This window comes from Orbicella faveolata, unplaced genomic scaffold, assembly GCF_042242905.1.
Source record: "Orbicella faveolata isolate gen_17 unplaced genomic scaffold, um_ofav_v1 contig_13, whole genome shotgun sequence".
NCBI lineage: Eukaryota > Metazoa > Cnidaria > Anthozoa > Scleractinia > Merulinidae > Orbicella > Orbicella faveolata.
In genome coordinates, this window is record NW_028301540.1 from 20,178,589 (window position 1) to 20,203,709 (window position 25,121).

At 41.3% G+C, this 25,121-nt stretch overlaps 2 protein-coding genes and 1 pseudogene across 6 annotated transcripts in view; 2 read left to right on the plus strand and 1 right to left on the minus strand.

Moving 5' to 3' along the window:
* Nucleotides 1-25,121, plus strand: part of LOC110054105 (polyglutamylase complex subunit TTLL1-like) — a 101,000-nt gene that overhangs the window by 32,267 nt on the left and 43,612 nt on the right. The gene's annotated exons all lie outside the window — the stretch shown is intronic.
* Nucleotides 6,050-6,832, minus strand: LOC149115518 (uncharacterized; annotated as a pseudogene).
* Nucleotides 15,333-19,076, plus strand: LOC149115519 (uncharacterized). Its single transcript, XM_089284985.1, has one exon. It carries the CDS (start codon nt 15,759-15,761, stop codon nt 16,392-16,394), a length of 636 nt encoding a protein of 211 aa, XP_089141111.1. The 5' UTR covers nt 15,333-15,758; the 3' UTR covers nt 16,395-19,076.

Consider the following 25,121-nt stretch of genomic DNA (forward strand, 5'->3'; position numbering starts at 1 on the left):
CAGACTCTTGAAGCAGCACTGCGAGAACATTTCGCACAGTCCTTATTTGTCGTTCCCAACTTCTGCCCATATGGCTTGCCGAAGGAACATTCATCTGCATCTCGATCCAGTCGCAATTCTCCTTTAGTAAGTGACTTCTTACTTTCTCACGATCCATCTCACGTAGGGCATCTGCTAGTTCTCGCTTGGCTCCAACAAAGTTTGTGCCGCGGTCAGATCTGATCTGGCGAACGGGACCACGCTCAGCTAGGAAACGACGAAGTGCATTTATGTAGGAATCGGTCTCTAGCGTGTTAGAGGTTTTGATGTGGACTGCCCGTGAAGACATACAGGTAAATATCACTCCATATTGCTTAACGTCCTTACGACCGTCCTTAATGTAGAAAGGACCAAAATAATCTACCGCACTGTAAGTGAAGGGAGGAATGGGTTCTGTTCTATCCTTAGGCAGGTCTGCCATCTTCTGATCTTGAGTGGGTGCTCTAAATCTTCTGCAAATTGTGCACTTTGAGACGAAACATCCTACTGCCGATGTACCACCAATTACCCAGTATCCACGCTGGCGGAGCTCGTTAAGGGTCATCCCACTTCCCTGATGTTTAATGGCATGGTGGCAATATTGTATTATCAACTCGGTGATGTGAGATCTTCTTGGCAATATGACTGGGTGTTTGACATCTTCTGGCATGTTAGCTCTTCTGAGGCGACCGCCAACTCGCAGGATTCCATCGGCATCTAGAAAGGGGTCAAGGCGATACGTACAGCTGGTCTTCTTCAAACTTATGTTGCGCTGTTTTACAGCTTCTCTACCTAGGAATTCTCCAGCATTCAGGGAACGCAATATTCTGATTTCTTCCATAAAGTGTTCATGCTGCAGGCTGCGCATGATTTCCGTCTCTGCCTGGGCTAAGTCATCTACCCTTGGTTTCCGATGTTGGAGGTTGGGGACTTCTCTCAATTTGTCTTCACGAACTTGTGGGTCCTCCTTGATCTTTCTTTCCTTTAGATGCTTCTTTAGTAGTAAACATAATGCTACTGCATTCTTGGCTCTGAACCAGTCGGAGAAGCTATCCAATCTGCTTATTTCAAAGTGGTCAGGAAATCTCTTCAAGGTCTGGGTAACAAGGACGGAGACCCTTTTCACTTCTGGGTCCTGTGAGTCAAGGGGACCAGGCTTGTAACATGCTTGTACTGAGTGAATGTTTGAATTCCAAAGGAATTTCGGGCCCTTCAACCAACGTGAATCGTGTACAAGTTGCTGAGCTGTGACGCCACGTGAGGCAGCATTAGCTGGGTTAGAGTCAGTCCCCACGTAATGCCATTGGTCAGGTTTTGTACGGTTGTGTATTTCTTGTACGCGGTTGGCTACAAAGGTGTGAAAACGCCTTGCTTCGTTGTTTATGTATCCTATCACTACCTGGCTATCGGTCCAAAACAGTTTGATGACATCTTTGTAGTCTAACTCTTGTTTGAGGCACTGGCTGACCTTGGTGGAAACTACTGCGGTAGTTAGCTCAAGTCGAGGGATGGTAATTGACTTCAAGGGTGTTACTCGAGCCTTGCCCATGACAAATGAAACATGTGACTGGTCCTGTTGGTTCACCAAGCGAAGGTAGCTACACTGACCATATCTGTTTTGGCTCGCATCGGAAAAGTGATGCAACTCAACACTCTTTACTTCTCCAAAGCCTTTAGGCTTGAAACATCTTGAAATTTCCAGTTCCTCTAAGATATGCAGTTCGTTTCTCCACCTTTCCCATCTAGGTCGTAGATTGTCTGGGATTGGATCGTCCCAGTCCACATTCCCACGACAGAGTTCCTGAAGGATTTGTTTTCCAACCAGGATAAGAGGGGCTGTGAATCCAAGAGGATCATACACTGAACATACAGTGGAGAGTACTCCTCTTCTGGTTAATGGTCAATCTTGAAGGACGATGCGGAATCTGAAACAATCAGTCTCTATACACCACATGATGCCCAACGTGCGTTCAATGGGTAGCTGGTCAAACTTCAGGTCTAGATCTTGAAGTCCAATGGCTCTATCTTCAGGAGGGATTGCCTCGAGTACTTCCTTGGTGTTGCTGACAAACTTGTGTAGGCGGATACCAGCCTTGGCGCACATGGCTTGACTGTTCTGGATTAGGCTTGTAGTGGCGGAGATTGTACTGAGCGACTTCAAGCCATCATCGACATAGAAGTTTCGCCGTATGAAGTCGGCAGCTTCGGCTCCAAATTCTTTTTCCCCATCATTTGCTGCTTGCTTGAATCCAAAATTGGCACATCCAGGTGAAGAAGCGGCTCCAAATAAATGGACTTTCATCCTGTACTCAATGGGTGCTGCATTTAGATCACTGTTCTCCCACCAGAAAAATCTCAGGAAATCTCTGTCCTCCTCATTCACGAAGAATTGATGAAACATAGACTCAACATCACAGGAGAATGCTATGGCTTCTTGGCGGAACCTGCACAGAACGCCAACCAAACTGTTCGTGAGATCCGGTCCCTGTAGCAGGTTTTGGTTCAGGGAAGTTCCGGCATACCGTGCACTGCAATCAAATACGACGCGAATCTTACCCGGTTTTTTGGGGTGATATATACCGTGGTGTGGTACATAGTTGACTCTGCCCATTTTGCTAGCAACGTCACCTTCACATCTTTCAGCACAATCCTTTAAAACTCCTTCCATGAACTTCACGTAATCTTTGTAATAGCCTGGGTCTCTTTTAAAGCATTCCTTCAGAAGGAAGAGGCGTTTAAGGGCTAGGGAACGGTTGTTTGGGAGCTCCACTTCTTCTGAGCGTAGGGGTAGTGGCATCTCATAGTGTCTATCTTCTCGCTTGTGGATTCCTTCACCAAGGATGTTAAGGAACTTCTGATCTTCAATAGACAACGATCGCTCATTCTCGACTCCACATCTCTCTTGAAAATCTAACTCAAACATCTCGTTTACTTGGGCAGGATTGAAGACTTCCTTAACACAAGATTTCAGGGCAAATGTTGCACCATAACGGGGCCTGGCGCATTCATCAGTGCTGGTCAGTTCTCTTGTAATGATCTTGTTAGTCCAAACGTCATAATTTTCATGTGAATCAGATGGAGGGGAAAGGCATACCCTGCCAATGATGCCCCAACCAAGAGCAGTTCTTACTCCATATGGATCATTGTCAGAACCAGGTATTATCTCTCGCGGTTTTATGGCTCTTGGACAATTTGTTTCGATCAGCAAACCAACTTCTAAATCGTTTCTGTATGGCATCAGTTCACTTGCGATAGGTTTCAAGTGTTCCCAACACATAGCCACCTCAGGCTTGGGAATCTGTGAGCTCTTGAAGGGGATCGTCTGTCTCATGAACGCCTGTGGTAAAGGAATGCTATTTTGGTGCTTCATATCCATCACGGTAACGCCTTTGACCTTGTGACTTTCGATCACTTCATTTTCTTCATGCAGAGTGGATAATAGCAGGTGACTCTTAACACCTTCAAGTCCAAGCTCCTGTCTCAACTTCTCAGTAATGAATGTGGCATTGGACTGGCAGTCAACAAGAGCATACGTCATTTGTTTGTTTTCGGGGTTTTCACAGCTAGATACCCATACTGCAATAATCAAACTTTGGTCTTGTCCAGATTCCTGACCTTACACTCCACACACTCTCATACACTTGGCAGATGCTGGTTCAGATGTTGGTACAAGTAATGGCTCGGATACTGGTTTCAAAGTTTGTTCTGTTTGGACTGGCTTATCTGGTTGCTGTTCTCTATGTAGGCATGTGGGATGGTGTCGTTTGCATGATGCACACTTCAATTTTGCTGTACACTTATTTTCCTTAGCCATATGGCCATGCTCTAGGCACCTCAGGCAGAATCCCTTCTTGATAAGAAATGACAATCTTTCCTGTAGAGGAATCTTCAAAAGTTCTTGGCAAGTGTTCAAGTTGTGGGGCCTCTTGCACCATGCACATGGTTTGCTGTTATCTTTCTTTGGAGTAACTGAAAGTTCTCTAACATCCGTTAACAGTGAATTCAATTGGGAATATCTTCCATGACCAGGATCTCTCTTACGGTTCTTGTTTTTGTCCTCTCTTTCTTGTTTAATGACTTCTGCACTGGAAAGTACGGGTAGACACTGTATATCGGCTATCTCGGTGACGAAGGTGACAAATGCTGAGAAAGGAGGAAACTTGTTGTCTCCGTGTTTTTGTTGATAGTCACGAACCTTACTTCCCCATCTGGGATGGGCCCAACCAGGAAGGATCTTAACTAGTTTCTTGTTGTCACTTTCCTTATTCAATGTTTCAAGATCCTCGATTGAATGCATTGCCAGTTGGCAAGTTTGTAAGAAGTCAGCAAATTCCCTCAAGGCAGTTCCATCCCTTGGGTTGATCCTCTGCCAATTTTCTAACCTCCTTCGAAAGGCATCAGCAACGACAGATGGATGGCCAAATCGTTTCTCTAATGTGTTCTTTACTGTTTGATATGCATCAGGTGATGACAAGAACTGATAACCTTCCAACTTTCCTGGGAGCTCCAGACAGGTATTGAAGCAACTAGAGAATCTTTTCACTGGGATTGATAGCTCTCTTCTCTATTACAGTTTCAAATGCACTTTTCCAAGTTGGCCAATCCAATGGGTTACCGGTGAAAACTGAAAGATTTGGTGGCGGCATTCGAGCAGCTTGAAAACTTTCCGTGATTGCTTCCGTAATGCTGCGTGAATTAACTGCTGAATTAAGTGGGGTGGAGAATGTCGGCATCGTTGATTGGGCATGCAGTGGAGAAAAGGGTGTGGCTGATGGCCTGAGTACAGATGGTATTATTCCGGGAATTCCGTGCGCAACAGGAGTTGAGGCTGTAAGAGGAATGGTGCTTACATTAGCAATGGAAGTGTTCTGCTGGTGATCCATCGAATTAATTGATGTAGCATTTGTGCAAGCTGTAGCACTGGGAAGTGCCGTTACATATCGACGTACATGATCTTCCTTATCAATTTCGCAAGGGATGTCATCCAAGCAATCGGACATGGGTTTCTCATCATTTTGTTCTTCTTCAATCTTGGCCAGGGCAGCAGCTTCAGCTTCAGCTCTTTCATAATCTTTCTTCTTCTGCATTTCTTCTATTTCACACTCCTTCATTTTTAATTCCACCTTCTTCTGCATTTCCAGCTTAGCATACTGCCATTCTACTTTCCTCTTTGCTGCTTCAGCTACGGCCTTTGCTCTTATCTCAGAGGGATTTGAGCTCCTCGTTTTTCTTGACAATGATGATCTAGTTGACGATCTACTTGCGCGAGAATTTATCTCATCCCTTTCTAATATGAAAATCCGTTCACCAGCATTTGTTCTTCGTTGCACTGCCCGCTTTAGAAGATCAGATGATTCACCAGAGAGTTGCTGTAGTTCTTCTTCTGATAAAAAGGGTGCGTACCCAGATCGTGCTATTTCGAATGCCTGTCGACTTTCTTCTAATTCAGTCCTAAGCTGGTGAAGTTCATCAACATCACTTGCATCTATCCATAACATGTCGACTTTGTCAACACAGTTCCTTAATTTGACTAAGGTATCTTCATAACTCTTCTTCTTAAATGGCAACTGATTCTCAAAACCCTTTTGTGTAAGAGTACGTTTCCTACCTTCCGGTTCACCAGTCAGCGGTTGGATATCCTGCATATCCTCTGTATCCTTTGTTTCATCTTCATTCGGTTTGTTTATTTGCGCCGACGGTGAACCACTCATCTTGAGAAGATCCACGATCCAATATCCGCGTGTCCAGTCCACAGGGTCGCAACCAAAGTTTTACTGTTACTGGCGACCTTTTGCTCAATAAATAGACTCCAAATTCATCCAAAATGATCCAAAGGACAATCAACAATTACATAGCTGGCAGAATTACAGATTCTTTAATCTCCTCAGTAGGATAGAACCGTAAAACTAGAAAGCAAATACATGACGAAATTCCATGAGAAACTGAACCGTTCGCGAGTACATGTGCAAGCCAAAATACAAGAAAATCTTACAACAATACAATAAATCAGAGCGAAAACGAGTTACAAATACCTTTGTCCAGCGATGAAGGGCAATGAACTGGTCTTAAATCTTAAAGAATCCAAGGAAAAAATGATCTATTTTGTCACAAACGAGCAAGATAACTTCAATTGCCTTACATCTGGCGTTAGCAAGCACACGTGTTTTTGCCGAGCGTACACTAAGAACCTTGGGAATTTACCCAAGCGTCTTTTCGGCTTAACGTTAGTTACAGTCACTTTCTGATATGCGTCCATCATGTCTTGCCAACAAGTGGGAAAAGCTTGAAGCAGTAAATTCTTCATCCCTAATTGATCTCTTGGATTTTTCAAGGCTACGATGTAGTGGGCGTTCCTGGAAATACTCTTGGCATATTTCCCTGGTGGAAACATGTCTTGGCACAAGTACAACACGGTGATATTTTGATGATGAGAGTGTTTGGTGAATAAGTCTAGCAACGCTTGTCCTCACCTCCCTCTGCCATCAGATTGTCTAATACGAGTAATCCACCCTTCGGAAACCATGACTTGAGATGGTCTGACTCTGGAATCCCTTCGTGAAATTGCACACCAGCGTCTTCCATGTCTTTAAATCCATCTTGCCACGCCCCGTAGCAATAATGAATCGTAGGGAGAGGGTTTACAAACAATTCTTCCAAGTGATCCAAGAGTAACGATTCGGTAAAACAAGTCTTGCCACAACCAGAAGGGCCTACAATCAAAATACTGGAGGGTGTCTTGAACTGAAACGCTTCTCCCATTTCTATTCTACTAGGGATCCCATGGTGCTTTTCGGTATGAAATGTGATATTTGGGACATCTTCTCGTGTTTTTTCTTATCCACTGCTTTGACAACTATGTGTCTCGTGACGAATTCTACTGTCTGCACGAGAGAATAGTCTATGAAAATATTGACAATAAAGGGACATGACTCCTTGCTAGTTTGACTCAAAATGAATTGAGGCAGTTTAAACCTTATTTTTATACATGATTCATGATGGAGTTGATGAGTGTGGTGGAAGTGGTGGTGGCGGCAGCGGTGGTGGTGGTGGTGGTGATGGTGAATGTGGTAGTGGTGGTGTAGGTGGTGGATGTGGCGGTGGGGTAAATTTGGTGGATGTGGCGGTGGTGGTATAGGTGGTAATGGTGAATGTGGTGGATGTGGTGGTGGTGGTGGTAAATGTCATGGTGGATGTGGTGGTGGTGGTATAGGTGGTGGTGGTGGTGCTAGATATGGTGGTGGTAAATGTGGTGTTGGTGGTAAATGTGGTGGCGGTGGATGTGGTGATGATGCATGTGGTGGTGGTGGTGTAGGTGGTGGTGGATGTGGTGATGGTGGTGGTGGATGCGGTGGTGGTGGTGTCGTAAACGATGGTATGAAAACAACAAGGAACAACTCGTCAGCAGCTAGAGAGCCTATTGTCAACAGAACAAGGAGCACATCAGAAATTACCGCAGTCAATACTGTAAAAACAACAGAGAACGAATCAATGAATATTGGAGAAGTTAACATGCCAAGAATAAGGAATGGGTCAGGCAAAGACTTCATGAGCAAAATCAAAGAAAACTAGGACAGAATATCGTGCGTTTTAGGGCCAGGGACCAAGAATCTGTGAAACTGGAAACAAGTTTAGTGCCCAACACTTTGTGGAATACCGATGGTCAAGACTTAAAGAGTTAAAATTGTAATCAATTCTCTTTTGGAGTTCATGTTATTATTTTTATTATCATTATTCAATAACCATTGCAAAGACTCAGACTCTGTTTTAGTTTTTTATATTTTTTTTACGAGTTTTTTGAGTTACAATAAAAGTTACACATTACACCCAAGCTGTGTCTTCAGGGTAAATGGGGGATGAAAAAAATGACTGAAGAGTTAATCTGTTCATAATCACTTCATCCTCAGCATCATAGTGCATCCATGACAGGAACAATAACGTCGCCGATATGCAAAAACTTTCCACAGCAATAAGTATTTGCACTACATCGAGTCAAGGAGTCAATGACGAGGTCTTATATAGCAGACTAAGAGGGAGTACCCCCACATCCCTATTTTATCCCTTCAGCCGAGAAGGGAGTGGGACAAGTCTAGGATTAGTTCTCGATGAGGTCACTGTCCCACAATGCTTTGGAATGGGGAGTACCCCCTCACCCCTGTTTTTACCCCTTCGACCGCAAAGGGAGTGGGGCAAGTCTAGGATTGGTTCCCAATGAGGTCACTGTCCCAGGATGCTTTGGAACAAATAGAAAGCTATATGTGTCATCCGAGACCCGTCACTTCACTCTACATCCTCAGATGTGTATTGAGCACTAACTTCTGTTTTCGTAATGGAAGAGATCATGGGAAAACAAGTAAGTTACTGGGATTTGTTACCCCTTGTTCAGTGATTAAAATAGTTTTTTCATTTTCAATTCTGTGTGTTCATTGACTTTCGAGGGTACCCCCTTCCTTTTTTCATCTCTACCAAGAAATACCTCGGGGAGTGCCTCACTTATCGACACGCTTGGGGTTTACTGCTCTCCTTAAGAGAGGGGGACTGGGGAAGCCAACCACTGTAAGTACTTTAATTCATTCTGATTGGTTCTCAATGAGGTCATTATTCCACGATGCTTTACACCACCCTATCTAAGCTGCAGTCGGACCCAAGTCTCTCAGTCTTCATCATGGCCACTTGCCAGACGGACCTCTGTCGTTTAGGACCACAGGACACTGTAAGTATCGAGTTTGAAGTTGCACGACATTTTTTTGCGTGACCCTGGCGTGATTTGTGTCTCCATGGAAATCCATGAGACCGATCCCAGTCCTCCATCTAGGCTAGTGGGCTGTTTTCCAACATGGCTGACTTTCATAGGCTCTGCCATCTTGAATTCTTAATTCAGCTCCTGATTGGTCCGATTTTTTAAGGCACGATCTTGGATTTGGAGAACAATATTTCTCGATGTCTCCTCTGATATCTTGTAGCTCACCCTTTGAATCTCTGATGTGGCTGTATGCTTCATAGACATCGATGTCTCGCTTTTGCAGCTTGATACTGAGTGGCTTCAGTATCAAAAGGCATTTCATCGTCGTAATCTGGGTGATGATAAATTCAAAATTGGATACTGCATGTAACAGGCTGTTTGCCTTGCTTTTACTGTCAGTGTCCCAATTCCAGGCAGTTTCCCGAGTTGATTTGCAAACAGCTGCTCATTTGACATACCTTCTAGTGCTCTTAGTATAGATGGCAAAAGCGCAAAGAAAACTTCATGTGCCTCATGCCTTTAAAATAAAATAAATAAAAGACTTTATTTAACCTGAAAGGCCAATCAGTGATCACCGGATCACTGGTATTAACTGGCAATCAGCATTTACATATAAAATACAGCTGTTCATAAAATTGTACTTTAAATACTAAACATTTACATTAAAAATTACAACCATTCTGGAGATTATGTAAAAACAGGCATTTAAAAACAAGAGCAACAACAACAAACAAACAAGCAAAAAATTGAACCTAATTTACGGTACATACATGATTGATACGGTCTTGATCCATAAAATGCTTTAAAATATGTGTTTTAAACTTAAAAAGAGTGTTTAATTCTCTGATCTCTCTTGGTAATCCGTTCCATTCTCGTGCAGCGTCACACTGGAAAGTAGACTGACCCATTTTCATTTTAGTTGGTGTGACGTTTAAAAGTGTTGAGTCTTTAAGTATTCTTCCATGCAGATCAGACCTCTTAACAAGATATCCCTCTAAGTGGTGCGGACAGTGAACATTTCAACCCACCGTGTTCGACACAAGCTGAGCAATGTTGTTTTGCTGGCCTCGAGGGTTTCTTTCTCGATTACAGCAAGCAAAAACTTGTTACGCTTCGGTGAATACCTAAAAAAAATTGCAAACTTCTTTCAGGAGTGAACGATTCTGAGGTTTAGACAGTGAGCTTTGCATGTATGTACATCGAGCCTTTGAAATTTTTTCTCGTATCAGTGCTTGTGTACCATGCCCAGAGGATGACATATCAGACACTCCAGCGTACCCTCATCCTCGACAGTTTTTTATGTCTAAGTTCCACTGTGGTAGGGTATCCAGTATCAAGCTAGTGATCGCCTCCCTGGCTATCCTCTGCAGACTGTTGAATCCTAAAAATTCCTTGTGAATACATCCAGCACTGTCAACAAAACATAGGACAAGTGATAGCCAATTTATGCACCGGTATAATATTGTAACCTGCAATAGAGCATGTGATGCCTTTTTAAATTGATTTTCTTTTGTTTTTCAAAAACGAAAATCTCATCTCGCAGAATTTCAAAAGGGGGCTTCCAATCCTTTTTTCCTCTTGAAATAATATTCATTTTCATAACCCAAAAGGGGGGTTCCAGAACCCCTGGAACCCTCCTCTGGCTACACCCCTGGGGGAGCTGGGAAAGGTGCATGTGTACCCTAAAACATGTTATATCTACATCAGTTAGGAGTTAACATCACAGAGCTATATATTTGTTTCAAGTAACCCCTTGCTCTCCTTGTGGTACTATTCTCTTAAGAACAAAACCAATTTGCTCTAAAAGCATGCGCAAATTAGTTAGCGTTCATGTCTTCTATACATTAGGTGGAGGATACATTTCATACGGGATAACACACAAATGTCGAGTAGTTTTCCTTATGGTAGAACCCAACATGTAAGAGGCATGCGTTATAGCATCGTAAGTGTTATATACTATGTTTCCACGCGGAAATGTCAGGTACTAGGTGGCGCCACTTGTCCCTTTTTAGTGCCAAAGTTAAACGTATCTTTTAGAATTACCCACAGGTCGATTCAACAAATATCATCTGCTGTTTTCAAACTACAATAGTATGTTTGTCAGGGTTTAAATAAAGAAGGCTTATTTATTTCTTTCCTTAACTGCGTCTGTAAGAGAGACCAAAAGTTCCCGAGCTGGTGGCTTTAATATTCTGCAAATTGTAAATTTGTGACAAAAGAAATTAGGAAAGTGCTCAAATATTGCTGCAGACTCCTTGGCACCTAATGAAAGCACAAGTTAAATTTATCAGTCTTTGAGGAGACTCGTTCATCCATGCAGGATAATATTGGCAAAGTAGCACTGTTTACCTTCAATACTTCTCATTGAAACGTTTCCCAGTGGTATCAATCGATATCGTTGCGTATTAATTTTGAATTGTTTTATTGTTAACAACAAAGGTAGCAACAGAAAAAGAAAGTGTTATTCCGTGACTATCTGATAATTAAATTAGTTCTTGTTCATCTGTGATAAGAAAATTTGCATTTTGAGAAAAAACAAAATTGTTTCTCTTCCATTTCTTCATCAGATATTTAACTTTCTTTCATTTATCCCCCAAAACAAGCTCATCCTACATGTGTTTTGAAGAGAACAAGAGTTTCATGTTACATACCTTTGCAAGGGAAACAAAAGTATCAAGTTACAGAGTTGGCGCAAAGAGCTAAATTGTTACGTTTGTTCAATGTATTATTGAATTTAAAATGGATGAAAATCATTGTAAAACACCAGAGTAAAATTTAAAAGCTGTCATGACAAACAGTAATTGCACATAATTTTCGGACCTTGAATGAAAATACAACCTTGAAACGTACACACTGCTAAGGGTAAAAGCCCTAGCAGACTATCAAGGTTTATACTAACTGGAAGTGAACCGAGCAGGGGTGAGTACTCATGGGACTACCGTGTCAGAGCTATCAATTGCAGTCTGCACTATCTGAGATTGTCTCACTAGTTCTTGTCTTACCACTGTTTTCACTGCTTAATGACCTTTCAAATCAAAATGTTCTTTGTAATAGACTTAACAAATTAACGGCAATTTATGCATCGCTTGATTTCTAACAATGATAAACGTATATCAATTTCAAGAACTGGACACATCCTTTGGAAACATCATATGTAGCTCTAGGCAGTAGTTTTCCTATAGCTGTATAATTTAAGGTGTAAAGCTGTGTAATTTAAGCTGTAGAAAAACTAACTTTTTACTTTTATGAGATAATCTGTGCCTCTATAATGATGTGGAAACAACAGTAGGCAAATCAAAGTGGCTATGAGCCACTCAACTTGGAAAATGGATAGCCGTAAACAGTGGCAATTTTGATGCCACTGACTTGTGGTTTTAATCCATAGTTCAAGTTCAAGTTAAAGCCCACTGGCATTGTTAAGAAGTAGTGCAAAATGCAATGGTAAGAGAATACACAAGGAATACACGAGATGTGACTTTCAATACCTTCTTTTTCGGCAGTCGAGCACAGTTAAAGCTCTACAAGCCAACACCTTCGGGAAATGAGCTTAAAGTCGCACACGCTTTTAACTGGTTTCGGATCTTCCGTTAACAAAGAAATTTATTCCACCCAATGATCGAAACACGGTAACTGAAAATAACAAAATTACAAACACGGGAATGAACATAAAATAACTAAGAACGACCGAACATGAAGAATGCAGAAAAGCGGCAAAGCGAAATAAACGAAGAAACTTACAAGACGAATGTGATGAACCAAAGACGAACTGAAAACCAGAGACGCTCACAGAACCCAATGACGCTACTAACTGAAATAAATTACACGCGAACTGAACTTATAGAGTATGCAAATGAACATAACATATACAAAGGGGCACAAAACAAAGGAAGCTAATTACACGAAACTTAGCACCAAATGCGAAGCTAGAAGCACAGACAAATGTCACAAATTCTGGTGCCTACAGAGCTATTTACATACTAATTAGCTTCTATACATATAAAAATGTTTTTGCAAAAATCTATTCAATGTAGATCATTTCTGCAGTAAGATATTGAGTACTTGCATCAAAAATTCAAAGAATAACTAACTTGACATGGTGCAAGTGACTGTAAAACAGCCTTAGACGACAGATGTTCGAAACCCAGGGGGAGACTCCTATATGAAGAGGTCAGGGATGCTTGTCATCTCAGGTATAATCAAGGACTCTGGTAACACTTATAGGGTGTTGATGATGAAACATCACCATTTGTAGCTGTCAAAGTATCCTTTAGGGTGCATTTGAAGAAATAGTGATAAAAGAAATGTTCTCATTTAATTTCTGTTTTGATTTAAGGCTTGATTTCTGCTGATATCTCAAGTATGCTAGGCAGATCTACAAGTGTGTGCAAGATCCTTTTTTGAACAATGGCTAGTAATCGAACCTATTCTGTTTTAAGTGTTATCTTTTAGGGGTCTAATGAAGCTTGAGCAACTCCCATGTTAGCCTCCTTTAGGAGTTAAATTCAAATTTTCTGACAAGCATCCCTGACCTTTCCACCCCCCCCCCCCCCCACCCTGCCCCAGGTTCCAAATGTCTAACAAGAAGTGACCCAGTAAAGGAGTGATGGAGTGAAATCATTCCACCACTACAACTGGGCGACTACGAAAACAACTTGGAAAATAATATTTTCAAAGTCGAAAATGTGCATTTCCTTCGGGTTTATCTCTATTACATGTATTTTCATATGTTAGGTTGACTCCAGATTATATGCAGTCAAATAAGAGTACAATGAGTGGTTCCAAACAGAAAGTGGGAAGTTATTTAGCTTCACTTAATGGCAGCAATAAGGCTTATACTTATAATGCTGTGTAATAATAAATGAGAGAATGGTATAAAGATTGTGTTCATGAAAAATAGGGAATTGGATACGAGTGTTCTCCAAAATAGATTTTTTCCATCCAAATGTGTGTTGTTGTCCTTCTGTTGAGAACGCAATAGTTTATAACACTATTTGAAACAATTCGTCTAGAAAGGAATGTTCATTTAACAAGGGATACATTCTAAACTAGAAGGTTAAACTAGTGCTTTTTCCATACCGTACAGGGCTTAAGACTAACTTTTCAGCTTGCTAGCCCAGTGGCTAGTGACTGGTTTGATTCACTACCCAAAACAAATTTTTCACTAGCCAGACACAGACATTTGCAAACATAGGCATCAATGTTATAATTATAGGCATTGTTCAACAATGACAACTGAAGTTTTTGCTTCCGTGAGAAATTCCCACAGAATTTTGCAACTTGCCCCCGAAAAACATTCCTTCGTCTCAAAATCCCGATTCACTATTTCTCATGAACACAACAATTTGTTCCATCTTAACTGTGGGCACGAGAGTTAAATTTTTCCGTTTTTGGTTGCCTTTTCTTTTTTGTTTTGTCCATGTTGTTAAGGTTAATTTTTGCATACCTTTTTTGGTGCAGTTTTTAAATGCAAATTAGTTTTTTCACGTCATGTTATGTAATCGTCTATTGTTTATCATGTAATCTCATTAAGTTTATTCTTTTAGTTCAAAATTCCGTTTAAAAGTGTTGTAGTTTTTTAGTTGTATTCAGTCGTTGTCAGTTCCGGAGTGCCGTGCAGATCTTGTAAGTAATCTCATTTTACCTTTCTATTTTTTGCTGTTTTTCGTATTGTTGTATTTTCAGTTTATTTAAGTTTAAGTTCATATTCATTTATTTCTGTATTTGCTATTTTTTGGTTTTAAGTGAATCGTTAGAATTAAAGACGAATTTGAAACGTTCAGGAGTGTTATTTACATTAACTTTATTTACAAGTTGCAAACATAGGCATAGATATTATATAGGCATCATTTAAATTTTCGAACAACTGCAAATTTTTTAATTTTTTGAGAGTGAACGTGACCTCCAGATGCTGCGTGCGTGAAACATGATCCCTAGAGTTCTGCATGATTTCACACATGACTTATCATTAGCGGCAAGGAGTTTGTTTGTTGTTCATCACTTTTATTTAAGTTTAAGTTTGTATTCATTAATTTCTGTATTTGTTATTTTTTGGTTTTAAGTGAATCGTTAGAATTGAAGATGAATTTGAACCACACAGGAGTGTTATTTACATGCATTCAAAGATCTGATGGATGCCATGTTGTCCAGAATTGAAAGTCTAAGAAGACGCCAAGTCCATTCAGAAGATGCCCTTGACAGTATGCGCCTGAAGAATTCGCGTTTAGGTTATTTGTCTAGAGTTACGACATTGTGCCGTGCTACCGAAGTTTTACTGAATGACTCTAAAAATGTTAATGAAGTCTCAAAGAAGTTATTGGAAATCGAGGAAGCTTTCTCTCGCTTTGAAAAGGCCCACTATGACTACGTCGCGACTTTGTCGGCTGGAGATCTGGAGGAATGGGAATGTCAAGCTCATTACTTTAACGAACATTTTCATTGGAAAATGGAGACGGTTGCGGGAATCCAAAGATGGATTGAAAACGCTAGAGAAATCACCGCACCTACCGCCGCGGAAGCGCCTCAAGAAAATGAAGATTCTGTAAGTACCGCAAGTTCTCTGCTATCTTCACATTTGTCTGTCAGTCAGCTAAAAGCCAAGCAGGCGTTAACGCGGTTAAAATTGTACCAGCTGAAGAAAAAGCAAGCATTATTACATCAGGAAGAAGAAACGAAACTAGAGTTGGAGATTGTGGATGCGCAGTATGAAATTCAAAGGACTGATCTTCAACTAAAGTTGCTTCAGGATGAGGAGCCAGCCGCTTTAGCTAATTTAAGGGACGTTTTTGAAGATGTGAAGCCATTTAGTGAACAAGTTAATGTTGGAGCAGCAAATGTCCCTGAGCAGGAACATTCTGATCCTCGAGTCGAACAGAAAGTTGGTGCTCAAAACGCTCAGTTGCGGCTGAATCCTAATGCACAGGAGTTTACGAGTTGGTCAGTAGGTCCCACTGTACCCGTTGCGCATCCAGGAGCCACTAATCCTACCTTGCCTGGAGGAATTATGGGTAAGATGGCATTAACCATAAAACAGGGATTTGCATTGCCGAAAAAGGAATTGACTGTGTTCGATGGTGATCCTCTCAAGTATTGGAACTTTATCAAATCATTTGAAAATAGCATCGTGAGCAATGAGGCCGGTGAAAGTGAAAAACTCATGTATTTCCTTCAGTATACATCTGGAGTGGCTAAGGACACGATCAAGTGTTGTTTAGTCATGGATTCATCCCAGGGATGCCGAAAGGTGAGAGAGCTGCTGGAAGAACGATTTGGACACCCCTTCACAATTGCCTCGAAATACATAGCCAAGTTAACAGAAGGACCACCGCTTAAACCATGGGATTGCGCAGGACTACTTGCATTTGCGGACAGATTGAAAGACTGTGAACACACTTTGGAATCCATTGGATATCTGGAGGAGATTAACAGTGCAGACAACTTAAGAAGAATTGTCCAGAGACTGCCGTTCCATCTCTGTACCAAGTTTGTGGAACTAGCGCACCAAATTCAGCAAGCTGGTCAAAGAACGAATATCAGTCATATCGCCAAGTTTGTCAAAGTCAAGGCGAGAGCTGCCAATAGCCCAGTGTTTGGTTGCGTGGTAGACGTTGCACATGACAGATCAGAGAATCAGAGGTGAAAACCAAAGGGTGGTGCATCATCTGAAGAACATTTGAGCACATTCAATACACGAGAGATTAAGCCTGGTGTCGGGCAGAGTTTGTCTTCCAATAAATTCACTCCAACCCTGAGGTGCCCATCGCGCAACCAAAATCATTCCTTGGCAAAATGCAGTAGTTTCAAAGACAAGAACTTCGACGAACATCTACAAGTGATGAGGAAAGCTCAGCTATGCTTTAATTGCTTCAAGTATGGCCACATCAGTGTAGGATGCTTAACAAAAAGTGCTTGTGAAATCCAAGCATGCAGGAGAAGACATCATACCTTGCTTCACCCACCGTCTCCACGACAAACGGTCAAAGGTCAAGACAGAGTGGCTGATCAAGAAATTCAGGTTAACAGCAGTACTCCATTACAAAGTGGACAGGCTAACAGTACCTCAGCTGGAGGAGGAAAGGTGTGCCTGAGAATAGTTCCTGTAAAAGTACGATGTCATGACGAAGCAAGTGAGATCGTGGAAACCTACGCCCTTCTAGACAGTGGCTCAGACATCCCCTTGTGTGACAAGAGCTTGGCCATGGAGCTTTCACTTGACGGCCCAAGAGAGAGAAGACAGCCCAAGAATTGGCTATGAATTCAGCCTAACTGTGGAGCCACTGGATGGAACTGACAAAGTAGACGTTGCAAGACTATGGACAGTTGATAAACTGAATGCTTCTAGCTGCAGTATCCCATCAGAGCAAGATGCAAGACAGTGGCCTCACCTGCGGGACATCAAGCTACCAAGTATTAGTGAGAAAGAAGTCCGATTGATCATAGGCACCAACATTCCTGATGCACTCTGGGTGTTAGAAGAAAGACACGGTAACAGAGGAGAGCCATACACCATATGTACACCTCTTGGCTGGACACTCATGGGCCCAATGGAAAGGAGCATCGGCGAAGATTGTCATCTGAATGTTAGCCTCGTTCGTTCAGCCGAGGCCTTGAGAGAAGATGATGATTGTCTCATGCACCAGCTTGAAAGGTTCTGGGCAGCAGAGAACTCTTGTGTGATCCCTGAATCCAAGGTTAGCATGTCAGTGGAGGACAAGGAAGCCCTTGCAATCATGAAACAATCTGTGAAACTTGAAGATGGTCATTATCAAATTGCATTCCCTTGGAAACAATACCCGCCATTCCTGCCTTACAACCGTTTCATGGCTGAATGCAGACTGCAAACACTCAAGAACAGGCTCCTGCTAGATAGCGAGCTCCTTGAAAATTACAAAGCCACCATGGAACAATATCTTTCCAAGGGTCATGCAAGAAGAGTGCCACTTAACGAAATCAACGTACAAGACTAGCCGCTGTGGTACCTTCCCCATCACCCAGTGCTGAACAGACCTGGAAAGGCACGAGTGGTTTTTGATTGTGCCGCAAAACACAAGGGAACGTTTCTGAATGATCAGCTCCTTACCGGTCCAGATTTGACCAATTCTGTCATTGGTGTGCTGATGAGATTTTGTGAAGAACAAGTTGCGCTGTCTGCTGATATCGAGTGTATGTTCCATCAGATCCGAGTAGCACCAGATGACCGTGATGCATTCAGATTCCTCTGCTGGCCGGATGGAGACTTGACCCAACAACCAATTGACCATTGTATGGAGGTTCGTTTGTTTAGCGTGACATCGTCTCCAAGTTGTTCCAGCTTTGCGCTAAGAAGGACAGCAGAAGACAACAAAGATGAATTCTCAGAGAATGTAGTCAGGACTGTCAAAAGGAACTTTTATGTCAATGACTGTCTTAAATCAGTTAAATCAGTTGAAAATGCTGTCGAAGTTGTGGACCAGCTCCAAGAAATCCTCTCCAAAGGCGGGTTTCGACTCACCAAGAGGTCATGCAACAGATCCGAAGTTCTGGATACAATTCCGCAAGTCGAAAAAGCTCTATCAGTGGTGGACCTGGACCTAGACAAGGATAAGCTACCAATGCAGTGTACGTTGGGGCTCCACTGGGATATGGAGAGTGACAAGTTCATGTTCAAGGTTGCTCTTAAAGACAGACCAAAACCCACCGTGGTATACTATCCTTGACCAGTTCTGTTTATGATCCACTTGGGTTCGTTGCGCCAGTCGCCCTCCCAGCTAAGAAATTGTTACAAGATCTCTGCAGAGAGAAACGCGGATGGGACGCTCCAATCAGCGACGGCGAAGGTGGGAGAAATGGAAGAGTCATTTGGCCAATCTTTCCATGATAACAGTAAACAGATGCATTAGACCTGCCTGTTTTGGAGACTTGAAAACTGCCGAGTTGCACAACTTTGCAGACGCTTCACAAGTTGCACATGGAGCAGTCTCGTATCTCAGATTGGTGGATGTCGAAGAAAGGATCCATTGCACGTTTCTAATTGGGAAGTCTCGCCTTGCTTCTCTGAGACCAATGACTGTGCCAAGATTGGAACTGTCAGCTGCAGTGTTATTCGTTCAGTTAGACCAGTCCGTAAGAGAAGAGCTGGACATTCCGATTAGCCAATTAACATTTTGGTCTGACTCCACCTGTGCGTTGCAGTACATCAGAAATCAGTCACAGCATTTCCATACATTTGTTGCAAACCGGTTGTCAGTTATGCATGAGAATTCAGCACCCCATCAGTGGAGGCATGTTAGTTCTGAACACAACCCAGCGGATGAAGTTTCCAGAGGTCTTACAGTGGACAAAATGAGCGCAAGTAGCAAGTGGCTGAGCGGTCCCAAGTTTTTGAAGAAGAGGGAAGAGTTTTGGTCTTGTGATCCTACAATTTGCCAACCAGAACTATCAGAGATGATCCAGAGATCAAATGTTAAACTCAGCTCTACAACCAGTCGTCGTCTCGTCATCAAGGCGAAGAAGTTCTTTCCAAGTTGATAGAGCGCTACTCATCTTGGGACAGATTAAGAAGAGATGTAGCCTGGCTATTGAGATTCAAAATGTGGTTTATAGAAAGATATCGTGGTGGTTCCACTAACTTCAGATCTCAGTGCTGTTTAGAAAGGGGACCTGTCCTGTCCATGGAAGAAGTTCAGTTTGCAGAAAGGGAAGTTATCAAGCATGTACAAAGGCTGTCATTTCCAGACGTCATTAGAACCATACAAAGAATCAGTTCATCAAAGCCTTCGTGCTAAGTAACTTCCGAGTTAAAGAACCAAAAGATGCCAGCTTACATGCACAAACTGCATCCATTATTGGACGACGTTGGAATCCTAAGAGTTGGAGGGCAACTGGAAAATGCCTTAATCACGTATGAGGCTAAACATCCAATTATTCTTCCCTATCATCACCACCCTACGGATTTGATCATCTCTCAACATCACCAGAAAACTGGCCATCTTGGGCAAGAGTATGTACTGTCCAATTTGCATCAGTTCTATTGGATAATTAAGGGACGTTCAGCTGTGTAGAGAGTGATTAGTAGCTGTTTCCAGTGTAAGAAACTTGGTGCAGTGCGTGGAGAGCAGTTGATGGCTGACCGCCCAAAGGAAAGACTGATGTCAGGAGATCCGCCATTCACCAATGTAGGTGTGGACTACTTTGGACCATTTTATGTACGTCAAGGTCGCTCAAATGTGAACGCTATGGATGCCTATTTACTTGCTTGGTTATCAGGGCTGTTCATATAGAAGTCGTAAACTCATTTGATACTGATTCCCTCTTAAATGCATTGGGAAGATTCATCAATTGAAAGGCCGCGTGCAAGAATGTCCCCTAGATTTTTTGGCCATTTTGAAAGTGTTCAAAAATAGCTGAATTTTGGCATGTAGGCTTCGTTGTACCTGAGAAACATTGCTCTGAATTTTTTTTGGCTGGGGCGCTCTTCGTTTTCGAGAAATAACGTATGCAAAAAGCTCAGTTTTCCAAGCGGCATCTTTTGGAGATCTTTTGTTGAACAAAAAACAAAAGAAAACTTATTATTTTGTTGAACAGCAAACAGGCAGACTGTTTATAGTGTATTCCACTGAATCTTAGCTGTCTTAAAGTCAAAGGAAAATAGTATATAGAGCAGAAATCTGGGAACAGATTGTTTACATCGGTTATTGTGACGTAAACACAACACATGAATCGATCGAGCGGCAAACGAAATACCATCGAACGAAAAAGAGATGTGCCGCATTAGAGCTCTGTCAACTAATATCTTAAGCATTGTGTTAAAGTACCTTGTGTGCCTGCCTGGTGGTTGAGAGGCATCATAAAGCCTCGATAAACCCGTAAGTCATCAGCATGTTTTAAAGAATCAAAATGTGTTCTGAAACTTCGAAGGTAGCTGATATACCGTAATCGTGTTATTGGCATTCGAAGTCAGATCGAGCCAGGCAGCAAAGTCCAAGAGCAGTTCTTGCCCAAGAAAAATACCCTCTCGTGAGTTTTGGCCCATTTGCCAAGCGTTGCTAGTGTCAAAGTTTGGAAAGCGAGAACTGGTTTTTGAGTGATAAAATTTGTCTTGTATCGACCGCCATGTTTTCCCACGCAGAAGGTGTAAAGACCCTTCCCGGCATGCATTGCAATCACGTTCTGCTCGCGTTTCTCGAACTGGTAACTAGATTGTTTCGGCTTTTTTCATTTAAAGATAATAATGGCCAACAAGTAGCGATCGATTGTAACATAGATCTGTGATCCAGGTTGCGTTGATTTTATTTCATATAGGCATGATTTGTAGTGTTTTGAACTTCTGGGATCAGCAGACATGCAGATGTATGGAGACCCGTACGTTGCGCAGAAGGGTTAATTTGTTAATCTGTTAGGCGGTGCATGACATAAAGCTACAATTCCGTTTGTCGAAAAATGTGTATTTATCTCGTGATTTTTAGCCATTTAAGACATTGCTGTATTTGGAAAAGGGCTTATTTGATGTTTATTTGTTCAGTGTAGATAATCATTGTCCCAGATAACCGAAGTAAGTTCCAGATGTTAACACTATTTTCCGGCCGCCATATTTTACCTATTTAAACCTGAAATCAACATTTTTGAGCTTATACGTTGCGTGAAATTAACATTTTGCTGTTTTCTAAGTGAAATCAACATCTTTTCCATCACGCATTACGTGAAATCAACATTTTTACCTATTTAGACCTGAAATTAACAATTTTTTGCTCATAAGTTGCGTGAAATTAACATTTCGCTGTTTTCTAAGTGAAATCAACATCCTTGCCGTCACACGTTAACGTGAAATCAGCATTTTTACCTATTTAGACCTGAAATTAACAATTTTTAGCTTACAAGTTGCGTGAAATTAACATTTTGCTGTTTTCTAAGTGAAATCAACGCCCTTGCCGTCACACGTTAACGTGAAATCAGCATTTTTACCTATTTAGACCTGAGATCAACAATTTTTAGCTTATAAGTTGCGTGAAATTAACATTTTGCTGTTTTCTAAGTGAAATCAACATCCTTGCCGTCACGCGTTAACATGAAATCAGCATTTTTACCTATTTAGACCTGAAATCAACATTTTTGAGTTTATACGCTGTGTAAAATTAACATTTTGCTGTTTTCTAAGTGAAATCCCTACCGTCACGGGCTAACATGAAATCAACATTTAAACCTTTTTTGACCTAAAATGGACATTTTTGAGCTTTTACGTTGCGTAAAATTGACATTTTGCTGCTTTCTAAGAGAAATCAACATCCTTGCCGTCGCGCGTTAACATGAGTCAACATTTTAAGCACTTTTGACCTGAAATCAACAAATTTGAGCTTATATAAGCTGTGTGAAATTGACATTTTGCTGGTTTCTAAGTAAAATCAAAGTCCTTGCAGTCGCTGCGGGCCGATCCTTTGTTATAATAAACCAAGGCGAGACTTCAACTTATAACAAAGGCTTGGCTTGGCTATTATAACAAAGGATCGGCTCTGTTTATCATAACAAAGGCCTGGCTTCGTTTATTTGAAGGACTCGGCGGGAAAAGGGCATCAGGTATTTTAATCAAAGGTGAACTTTGTCGAAAACGCTCCAAATTTCGCATGCAGTTTCGTTCAGGTATGTTAAGCAATGTCCCGAAGTTTTCGCGCTAAAGTTCGCTTCGTTCTCAAGATATTGCGTATGCAATAAACCACTCGGTTTTTCCAACCTGTGTGCCTTTTTTGCATACGTTATTTCTCGAGAACGAAAAGCAACCCAGCGAAAAAAACTTCAGAGCAATGTTTCTCAGGTGAAACGAAGCCCACATGCCAAAATTCAGCTAGTTTTAACCACTTTCAAAAATGGCTGAAAAATCTAGGGGACGTTCTTGCACACGGCGTTTCAATTTACGAGGATGTCCAACTACCGTTTATAGTTACAACGGGACAAACTTCCAAGCTACAGAGAGGGAGTTACACAAGTTCTTGAGCGACTGGAATCAAGAATTAATCCACAAGTTTCTTCATCAGAAGAATATCACGTGGAAATTTAATCCATCTGCAGCCTCTCACATGGGTGGTGCCTGGGAGTGCACAATCAGATCCGTTTGCAAGATCCTGAGAGCTTTGCTAGGACAACAACTTGTCTCTGACAAAATGCTCTGAACATTGATGAGTGAAGTTGAATGGATCTTAAATGGCAGACCATTGACTCCAGTCAGTAGCGACCCAAAGGACCTGAACCCCCTAACACCAAACCATCTGTTGTTGTTAGGAGCCAACCCAAATTTGCCACCTGGAGTCTTCAGCAAACAAGAAATGTGCAGCAAGCAATGTTGGCGTCAAGTCCAGTACATGGCCGATATATTCTGGAGGCGCTGGTTGAAGGAGTACTTGCCGACCCTTCAAGAGAGAGCGAAGTGGACCAAACCTTGCCATTGCTTAGCGACTGGAGATCTAGTTGTGATTGCAGACGACAACGTCCATCAAGGAAAATGGCCGTTAGGCAGAGTAACTGAAGTTTTCATGGGAAAAGATGGAAATGTCCGATCAGCCAAGGTGAAAACTGCCACCACGATTCTTATAAGGCCAATAACCAAACTATGCTTCTTAGAAGGAGAGAAGAAAGCTTAAATGAAGAGACTGAATTTATCAGGAAATTCACAGTGTGAAGAATGATCAAGAGGACTTACTCTCGTGTCTGAGTATAGTTACACTATAGTAATGAACTGTAGACTTTACTAGTCCATTAGGGGGGTTATGTAGCCACAAGAGTTAAATTTTTTCGTTTTTGGTCGCCTTTTCTTTTTTGTTTTGTCTTTGTTGTTAAGGTTAATTTTTGGGTACCTTTTTTGGTGCAGTTTTTCAATGCAAATTAGATTTTTTCATGTCGTGTTATGTAATCATCTATTGTTTATCACGTACCCTTGTTAAATTTATTCTTTTAGTTCAAAATTTCGTTCAAAAGCGTTGTAGTTTTTTAGTTGTATTCAGTCATTGTCAGTTCCGGAGTGCCGTACAGATCTTGTAAGTAATCTCGTTTTACCTTTCTACTTTTTTGCTGTTTTTCATATTGTTGTATTTTCAGTTTATTTAAGTTTAAGTTCATATTCATTTATTTCTGTATTTGCTATTTTTTGGTTTTAAGTGAATCGTTAGAATTAAAGACGAATTTGAAACGTTCAGGAGTGTTATTTACATTAACTTTATTTACAAGTTGCAAACATAGGCATAGATATTATATAGGCATCATTTAAATTTTCGAACAACTGCAAATTTTTTAATTTTTTGAGAGTGAACGTGACCTCCAGATGCTGCGTGCGTGAAACATGATCCCTAGAGTTCTGCATGATTTCACACATGACTTATCATTAGCGGCAAGGAGTTTGTTTGTTGTTCATCACTTTTTACTAAGGGAAAAAAACAAACAAGAAAGTCAATCATTATTTCACATTTTAGTAATTTAAAGTTCTTGTTTGGACCAATAAATTATATATGGTATTCATTACAGCCGATGTTTTAAATTCTGCATGCTTTGACTCGATTTCATTTTGTGAAAAATTTGAAATTAACTTTTAACTGGTTTCCTCTGGGTCTCCAGTGCTCACAAATTTTCATTTTCACTAGCCAAAATGGCTAGTGAAGTGCAAAAACCACTAGCCAAAATGGAATTTTTACTAGTCTGTGGCTAGTTGGCTACCATTAGTCTCGAGCCCTGCCACAGATGAGAAAGCCCATTTTAAACTTGTTCACAGTGTCCCATAGTGCAGTTTTGTTTTACATGTATCCAGTGGGTGTTCAAGGAGACCTTTGATTCAGACCTTGTTGCAACCTCAACGACAAAATCATTGCTTCTTGAAGCCATATTGGTCAAGTCTTCTTGACACTTATTCCTACCATTTCAAACTCTCTGAAGATGTGTTTTGGTTCTAACTACAGAATTTTAATGTCTAGTAGAAAACCATGACACATGACGCCATGTTTGTTTTGGATGCTGCAATCAAAAAATATCTTTCTACTACCTCCTAGAATATGCAAATGCCTAAACAAAGTAAGTACTAAAAAATATCTTGTGAGTGGAAAAGAGGCAATTTCTTAGTATTTTCAAAGGGCCACTTGCCTCACCATCCCTGTGAGGAAGTTCACATGCGTCCTTGCCCACCCCTTAATGAAACTTTAAAATAATGTTGTAATTCCTTTCATTTCAAGAACTTGAAAATAGCAAATTCAGTTTTTATGGTTGAAGTCTCAAATCTATTAAAATTTAGGATTGAAATGAAAAATTTGCTGTGATTATCTTAAACTTGTGAATCTCTTTCATTCGCAAACCAAATTGCACAGTAAAGTTTGGACACTATCTTTCAACAGAGATTATAACATAGCTAGCAACGCTG

Coding starts and splice junctions, on each gene's coding strand:
- LOC149115519 (XM_089284985.1), top strand. CDS start 15,759: ATGGGTAAGATGGCATTAACCATAAAACAGGGATTTGCATTGCCGAAA.